Source organism: Phoenix dactylifera, chromosome 14 (genome assembly GCF_009389715.1).
Source record: "Phoenix dactylifera cultivar Barhee BC4 chromosome 14, palm_55x_up_171113_PBpolish2nd_filt_p, whole genome shotgun sequence".
In the NCBI taxonomy this organism is placed as follows: Eukaryota; Viridiplantae; Streptophyta; class Magnoliopsida; order Arecales; family Arecaceae; genus Phoenix; species Phoenix dactylifera.
The window spans coordinates 655,860-664,831 of NC_052405.1; the positions used below are offsets into that span (position 1 = coordinate 655,860).

At 36.7% G+C, this 8,972-nt stretch overlaps 1 protein-coding gene across 2 annotated transcripts; it reads left to right on the top strand.

Annotated features, from left to right (window-relative positions):
• The first annotated feature begins 3,853 nt into the window (after positions 1–3,853).
• Positions 3,854–8,411, top strand: LOC103701273. Of its 2 annotated transcripts, none has more exons than XM_008783281.4 (4): positions 3,854–4,095; positions 4,447–4,595; positions 6,790–6,900; positions 8,034–8,411. In XM_008783281.4, the coding sequence occupies exons 2-4, from the start codon at positions 4,479–4,481 to the stop codon at positions 8,265–8,267; spliced, it is 462 nt and encodes a 153-aa protein (XP_008781503.1). In that variant the 5' UTR covers positions 3,854–4,095; positions 4,447–4,478; the 3' UTR covers positions 8,268–8,411. The 2 variants fall into 2 exon arrangements, with proteins under 2 accessions (XP_008781503.1, XP_008781502.1); XM_008783280.4 differs by having other exon boundaries at positions 4,457–4,595.
• The last annotated feature ends 561 nt before the right edge of the window (positions 8,412–8,972 follow it).

Here is an 8,972-nt window from a genome sequence, read left to right on the forward strand (position 1 = left end):
GAGCTCGAGCTCGGGCTTGTTTGGTAAAAGAAAAGCTCGGGCTTGGGCTCGTAAAGCTCGTTTCGAGCTCGGGCTCGAGCCCCATAACAAAAATCTACATTAAATACCACAAATGAGGCTCTTACATCATTAAAATGAGGCCCATTTTCTTGGTCTCACTGTTGTGGCTCGAGCTCGTTTGGGCTCGTGAGCTGCTCGGGCTCGAGCTCGGACTCGAGCTCGAATTTAAACGAGCCTCATTTTAGACTCGGGCTCGAGCTCGTTTGACTAACGAGCCGAGCTCGAGCCGAGCTTTTAACGGGCCGAGCCCGAGCAGCTCGGCTCGTTAACAGGCCTAAAAATAAAAAAGCGGAATAAGCTCGTCAGCCCAATTTCGCCAACATATAGTTATAAATTTTTAGTATATAACATATATTGTAATTTCAATTTTATGTTTGCAAAGTTGAGATTGGTGGTTGAGTGGTTGTCTTTTAGGGCATTAGGTGACAACAATTCTCACCCTTTAATCCTTGATTTTGGTGGCCGCTTCAATCGAAAAGCAAATAGTATTGTTGATTGGGAGGCTACCCTACTGCCATTGTTCCTCCATAAAATTTTTTAATGCCATCGATGTGTTTATATCAGAATTGTATAATTCATTTGTTCTACCAAAAAAAAAAAAAAATAAGATAGTGAAAATCTCTCGAAAAAAAACTTGAAGTGAGCAGCTTTACTCTTCTATCAGCATCCTGAAAATATTATTTCTTAATTCAAAAGGGCATCCATCTTTAGTCGAATTTGGCCTACATTTTCTGGTCCGATGCATATAGAGTTCGATATTATAGAGTTTAATTGATGTTTTGTTTTGTTCTTAGTCATCTTCCATAAGTTTTATTAATTGTTGGTCTATGTATAAAGTTTTCTTTTTTTGTTTTCAGTGATTTTGATCACTTGTACAAATGTGCTCACCTTGGATAGTGGAATAATAGAATATGAAGAAAATAAATTTGAAAAATTCAAATGTGCTTGCTTAGACAATGTACTGATAAGAAAATGGGAGATAATCAAAAGAAAACAAATGCCGTCCTACTATATATACTTTGTTACATCTTTACAAAATAGAGAGATGGGGAGAGAGAAAAGGGACATACCTTTTAATTTTCATTCTTATTTTAAAAGTGAGTTTTTTTCTTCTTTTTTCTTTTCTCTTTACTATGGTAGTGCAAATACCGACTCTACCCGAGCTTTTGACTCTACCTCATTTTAAAGTTTGTTCAAAAAAGTTCGAAACAACTCCGAACTCCTAGAAAGGAGAGGAAAGATCCTTGGATGCATGATATCCACATTAAGACTTATTCTTCCAATCATAGACTTATTTTTGGATCCTTGCTTTATACTTTTTGTCTTCTTTTTCTCTTCTCGAGTATGCATTCTAATACTATGATGATGCCAAAAATATGCACAAGCTTTGCTAGAAGAAATATCAATACTTTATCAATATGCAAGGAACTCTAATTAAAAGAAGTCTCGATGAGATAGCCTAGTGGTCTCGAGGGTTCCAACTAGCCAAATTGGTAAAGTTACTTGGGTTGATACCCCTATTCAAGCATACTCTTAATTAAGTATTCAACCAAGTTTCCAACTATCTAAATTCTTAAAAAATAATAAAGAAAGAAAGAAAGAATGCCTCTAATTGAGCTTTTTTTTTCTGTTGAAGGGGGGAAATATTTTTCATAACTTCATACATATTAATGCTAACGAACATGTTATGTCTATTTGCTTATATAGAAAATCTCATTACGTAGTTTTTATTACTGTTATGCTAATAAAACAATATCTCTTTGATAGTACAATATACTGCAATTATATTGTTTGAGAAAATAGTGTGTTGTATATGAAAGGATGAGAATACATTTAAGGAAGTATTTTTAATAAATAGAGCACTTGCAATAATGTCTCACAACATCTAAACAAATGTAGCTTTTATATATTTTCTACTAGATCATATGAGTTTTGACCTCCATAAATGCGCACATGAACGAACGATGTCAAAATTGAAACTTTAATTGGGGCCGCATAAGTATTTATGCAATGCAAGTTTTGCTTTTTACTATCAACTCAATTTTGCTTGCTATTATTTATATTTACTGCAAAAAAGAGTACTGTCTTACTGGACTATGGATGATAATCTAAAAAGCTAGTAACCGGTAGAATGAATAATTAAAATTATGTTTGTTATTTTAACCATACCGATAGTAAGAAATTCTAACTCCATCTCGATTTTAGGCCTTATTTCTCAATTTTGCAAATATTAAACATGCAAAATATGTTTAATATTTATAAATTAGTATAATGAGAGATGTACGCAAATCCTACCACTATCCTTTTTCTTTTAAGATATCTCTGTCCCTTTTCGGTAATCACCTATTGGTAGAAGTTTATGTTATTATAGAAGATATTATTGTAAATACAATAAAAAAGAGGAAGACAAGTATGAATATGTTCTTGTACTCAAAGTCTATATTGGAATCATAACAAATCACTAACAGACAATGGCAAGTTAGCATCAAGATATGTTGCTACAAATATGTGACTCCCTTTGCATCTCATGATATGTCCTATTTTAGCAAATTTACATGCCACTTTTTACATAATTTTGCACTAGAAATTGCCATGAATGATGGTCCATAAAACTCCTTTCGTACACACTTAGACTGATGATTTGATATTAATATATATAACATCTTGATGTTTAAAGCATTTTTAAAATTATTCTCACTGTTTTATTTTTACCAAACACTACACCAAAAATTATTTTTGGCGGCAAATTCCTTGTGATATTTTTTATTATATGCTATTATTATTATTTTGCTGCATTATAGTACAAATGCTACTATCTTCCAATAAATATTTTTTTATTAGTGATACTTTATTATAAATGTTGCTATAAATTTGTATCCTATGGCATATAACTTGAAATGTTGGAAACTAGAACTATTATTTTGGTATTTAACTAATATATCGGTAAATAATATCATAATTTTGGAAGATTACCACCAAAGTTTAAATTGTCAATTTTTATACAGGGCTTGAGTTTGGTCACACTGATGCCATCAAATATGTTATCGTACATATATTTTCTTAACATTACCATATATATAGGTTATTGGTTCAATTAAGCTTGTATTAAAATATTAAGAATAAAATTGTTTATGATAAAAATGCAATATAAGAATATTACCAATTTTTGCATAAAAATTATTACTTGTAGCATAGCATAAATAAGATTAATCACGAATTGACTATTCTTAAAGAGTTTGTGAAAACAATACGGATGAATATGGTGACACACAAAAGTTAATTTTTAAATATTTTTATCAATAACATTTGAAAATATAATAAAAATAAATAAATTAAGTTTATTTTTATGTTTTTTTTAAAAATAATGATTAAAATATTAAAAATGTACGTCAAATAATTATTTAATGATATGAATGTATGTTAATAAGTTAGTAGCAGTACTTAATAATTAATTGCCAACACCATCTTAACATGACACATGTCATTCTTTCTAGCTTATAGTGGCACTTTAAAATACCACTATTAATTATTTTTGTTCCAGTGAAAATAAACAAATTTCTCCATTCATTTCCATATTTTTAAATCCACACTTTCAAAACCTTGCTATTCCCCCTGCTCCACTCTCTTCCCTCCTCTTTTGCTGCCCTTCACGCGCATTTTGGACTCAGGCCCGGTTGGGTTCTTCTACTGGGCCGAAGTCTACCTCTCCCAAACCGGGCTAGATCTGGCACGGCCCGAGCTCGGGCCCATTTCCAGGCCAATTAAAAATTAGCCTGTTCCAAACCCCGGTCTCCCGAGTCCCGACGCTTCACTCCGCATCCACCCTCTTCTCTCAGTCTCTCTCCGCCCCCATCCGACCTCCGGCGGCCCGCCGTCCCCTTCGCTGGAGCCCTTTCCCCCTCCGGATCCCGTCGAAATCCGAATCCGCCGGCTACGGTCGCTGCCCGCCGATCTCACGAGTCGCGCGCTCTACCCAAAACACTCTCGCGGTTGCCGTGGCCGCGCTTCTATCTTCGCGGCGGAGGAGAAGATCCCGTAAGCCCAACCCCAGATCCTTACTTATATTAGATCACATAACCTAAGCCAGACCTCTTTAGCACTATATAGAACTCATAATCCAAAGCTCTATCCCTAATTCCTTAATTTATATCTGCTCCAAACTTTTATAGTCACTAAGGTCTCTGTTTTTAAGCCCTAATCCTAATTTTAGCAGGCCAAATTCCCAATTTGAGTTAAGAAGAAGAAAGAACGCCTTTTTATTACTAATATAATGCTGAAAATTTATTGTAAATCCTTAGAGTTGTCTCGACGGCATTGTTACTTTCTAGATTTATTAATGGTTCTTTCGATATGTTTGGTTTGAGTTGTGTTCATGCTGTTGTATAGTCTTTTGCAGGAAAATTGCATTTGTTATAGCTATGGATAAATTATTGGAGTTTGGAAGGAAAACGTGGTTTATGGTCAGGGTGCTCTCGGGATACGAAGAAAGAAGAATTAGAGCATACAGATTACAACTCCAAAAGCGTATAGAAAAGGTTCACCATTTGAAGCACAAATATATGACCATTAGTATTTATTTCGAGGCCACCTTCTGCTACTGTCATCTGTGCTATTTTTTCATAGTTCTTAGATGGATTTATATACAGCACAAAAGAAAGTGAAATTAGAAACTTCTTGTGTCATAAATATACACGTCATTTCATGTAGTTGTTATGATGCACATACATTTTTATTCATTCTTTGATCAATTTCTAGTTGGATTATATTTAAGTGGATAGATGTTTTACACGAGCAGTATATGATGCCTTATATATGCGCATGTTGCCGCCGTATCCGAACTGAGGTAGGAGTGCAACTTGAATGACCTAAAGGTTGGCTAGAGACGGGTTAAGCAGGTTGGTCGAGGCATTGGGTGCTGGAGTGCTTCGCTGGGTGGTCTGCAAGAAGTCTCCTTGCGGGAGGATTTCCTGCGGAGACCCTCCGATGCCTAAATCAAAACAACAAGGCAACAGTATGAAAAAAAGAGATTTTAGCAGAGTGAGGGCTCTCTGAAAAGGATAGTATATTGCGTACCTCAAGTTCTCTGGATTGTTCTCCTTCTATAGGGGAGCCAACCTTATCGTTACCTGGGCCAACGTAACGTGAAATAACGTCAGGTAGCGACTGGTGGTACGACCGTGGTGTGGGGGTCAGTCCTTGTGGGCAAAGTGCGGTGCAGGTCTAACGTGAGACGTGGGGCTGCCATGATTACAGACTGACAGGGTTGTCGGTTGTTGGGTTGTCAGCCTTTGTCGATGCGTGCCGATTGTTCTCTGCGGCTGGCGACTCTTCGATTGGAGCCAAAGTCGTTCATCTTGGTTTACGTCCGAGGACAGGAAGGTCGGTTGGGCCCAAGGTCAGGGTGTCCAGTATTTCTACCATTAGCGCACATATGCATGCATGTTTTTGGGTTAATGCATGACTTTATACTGAATGTTGTTTTCTAGAGGGCCTTATTGGGCATGCACACAAATATTTTGACACCTTTTGTGCACGAATTTGATAGCAAACTTGTTTGTTGCTTAAGTTTTATGTGGCACATCTTTTTTCCCCTTTTTGCTGGAGGAGCATGCATGCATATGTATATAGCTTCATGCATTAACAGAGCGGCATGTTTTCTCCTTAATTTTTCTATGCTATCATTTCTTAGAGGAACTTGATGGGTGATCAGAGCACAGGAGCATCCCTAGGAGCTGTTTGTCCAAAGTTGTCTCGAATTAGTGAGGGTGGTGAAACTGATAATTTGTCCAGTAGGTGGTGTAAAGATTCTGTGAAGACACTATGAGAATTAGAAGAGGCTATCATAAAGGATAGCATTCTAGCCCTGGTAAATTGCTAAATTTCCGGCAGAAATGATGGTGGTATAGGCCAGAGATCAAATGGAAGCCTCCACAGAGAATATTGTGCAAACCAAATGCTTTGGCTGTTTTGATGCTAGTAAGTGCCATATGACGGGGTGCATAAATCCTGAAGACCTTCAAAATTGTGTTCAAATTCATGGACGAAGACTTGCATGTAAAAAGCTAGGCAATTAAGATGGCTTTACATTCATGCCTATTTATGGAGATTCAGGCACTAACTAGACGACATAAACTTTCACGGTAAGTTGCTAACAAGCTGTACATCCATTTCTGGAGACAGAAGTGCTTGCGGTGTTAGGTCTAGGTGGTCATGGTGACTAAACCATGATTAGATGAAGAGGGTGAATGGTCCATTTTTATAATAATCAGGTTAAAATAATGAAGAAAAAAGGTCAAAAATCATGTATATCAGGAATCCAATAGCAGATAAAGGATCATCATGCTAATTCCATAAGCTTTACTTATCTGGATCTTCTTCCACATATATATACCTTAAGTAATGCACTCACGGAGTTTGAAGCAATACAAGCTTAGGGAGATAATTCTGAGATATAACACTGTGAGAGACCTTGAATAGATAAGTTTGTTTATTTGTTGTGACATCTATCAGTTCATTGCACAAGATCCACCAATTTTTTTCACCTACTTGCCTTTGATATGTTTATTAGTGTTTGGGATTTCTCTTTGAGCCTTGGACAGATGTTAGGTTTGTTCTACTTGAAGCCTTGCACATCTATCATTATAGTTATCCTTGTGTATGGCCATCATAGGTTTTTGAAATATGCATTTATTCCTGCATTAGGACTTTCTATTTATTTTATTTGTTTAGGCACAAGCTAGGAAGGAAGAGTTGAGGAGGATTCCAGAACAGGCTATTTTGGCAGAGGTTCGTCGCATGGTTGAGCAGATGCAAGCACTCAACCATCAGCTGGAAGAAACGGTAAGCCCCCTCTCAAAATACCTATTGTCTTGAATATTTAAACAATACATCTCTACTTAAAGGTATGCACGAAGCATCAGGAGATAGAGTCCACAATTTCTTCATACTTACACAAGCGCAAAACTTAATGTACCTTACATGCTTTTAAGAATTTCTGACGACATTCTAATTGAAAGAGTGACAATAATACCTATAGTATGCATGCAAGATGTATCAGACAAAAGAGTATGGACATTATGAGTTATGCCGCCACATAAACAACAAGAAACAATACTTCATCTTATTCAACTATAAATGAACCGAACATACAGAAACCAAACCTTAATATATAAAATAGGAACGGCGTATAAAGGCATAAGTATGGTGGGTACTACTGTACTAGGCATATGTGATTGATATTGCCCCAGCATCTATTATATAAAGGACTAAAGAAGCATCAATAAACTATCATTTACTTCTTCCCTAGTTTTTGAATTGTTTGAAATTGGAGCATGTCTATGTATTCGTTGGTTAAAAAAGACTTAGTCTAACTGAAAAGCGGAATCACAAGAAGAGATGGAAGAAGATGCATGATGTTGTGTCGAAAATCAGTTGGCCAAAGAATAATTGTGTAGAGCAAAAGATCCCTAGGTTAATTGTTGAAACCATTGAAAAATAACTCACATAAGCTGAGGTGATTGGACACGACTTATTGATTAAATGACGTGTTCTGGCCAAGCAACACTTTTGCGGCCCCCCCCCCCCCCCCCCCCCCTCAATATTATATAATCCTCTCTGGAAACAAAACACACAAGCTTCTGGAAAGATTTATGATGTTGGCTTAGTGCAGTGAGCAACCTGAGCTTCTTTTGCATGTGAAATAAAAGTCTCATAAATTTGGCCTCTTTGGAGTTCTTTCAACCATAGTGGTGAATGATCTGTGTTGATTAGCTCTGCGATCTATTTATGATCGCTAGCAGGGGAAAGCAAGAATTCTGGTTGGAATTTTACTCTGTTTCGGTGTGTCACCTCCCTTTCCAAAGGCAATGACTCTGGGAGATTGATAAAATAAAATTCTTTTCATAGGGATGGTTGCTTTTGTCAGTCTGATGGCACCAACATTAATGCTTGCCAACTTGTGTCTTCTTCTGCAGGAAGCTGCAATCGAAGAGTACTTCAAACCAATTGATAAGAATGCAGAGATCATAATGAGTATGCAACTTGAGAAAGAAGAAAAGCAAATGAAGGAGATGCTGAAGGCTATGCACGAGCAGGCTATGCTGCAAAGAGAGCTGGCAGCAAAGAAAGTTGTCGACAGTGATGCAATCCATCCCACTCAACAAATGACATCCACCCCATCAAACCAAGAACAGGCCAAAGAATCATAAACTAACATTTGGCACAGAGTTAAAATTAATTAAGTGTATCTTTAATTTTTGGTCATGCACATCTGGCTGCATAATAAAAATATTACTACTGTTTCAGAAATTTGTTCACTCATCAAAGAAGTCTAAGATGCTTCAGTTTTGGCAGTTTCTGAGTCTAATACATCCTTCACTTTCTCCTAATAAGTTGCATGAATTTAAACCCAGAAAGTCTGTATGAACTATTGACAGCTAAGATTTCGCTACTTATGACCAACCGAAAATAAATTCCTTGTATACCTTTCCATAAGGACAAACCTGGAAGAGCCATCCCATACAAGCTACAGCATACAGGTACCTCCTAGCTAGCCTGGTCAGTGGGTTAAGGAAAATGTAAAGCTTCAACAGGGATTGGAGGACTCCAGCTGATACTCCAGCATGACAAAGAGCTCATATCTTGCATCTGATGGTTTCAAGCATTTCAGTAAGTTTTTTCTGAACCCACAAGAAGGCCTTTTGTCTTTATAGATTCAATAGAACAGTTTGTAAATAAGAAAAGAGATTTCCCTACATGAAGCTCAGAAGACTCCTTTTATTCATAAAAACATACAAAATCTGTCTGTATATTTCTGTTGACACATTGCATTGGATAAGCATGTGAGATTCGTTAGCAGCATTAGGCTACGCTCTAAATGAATGACTTATCATGAAGCCTGAAATTTGTTCATC

Bases quoted from the DNA above. Each gene is read 5' to 3' on its own strand.
- LOC103701273 (XM_008783281.4), top strand. From the start codon at position 4,479: ATGGATAAATTATTGGAGTTTGGAAGGAAAACGTGGTTTATGGTCAGG. The intron at 4,596-6,789 runs GTTCACCATTTG...TTATTTGTTTAG, and splicing joins TCCAAAAGCGTATAGAAAAG to GCACAAGCTAGGAAGGAAGA. The intron at 6,901-8,033 runs GTAAGCCCCCTC...CTTCTTCTGCAG, and splicing joins ACCATCAGCTGGAAGAAACG to GAAGCTGCAATCGAAGAGTA.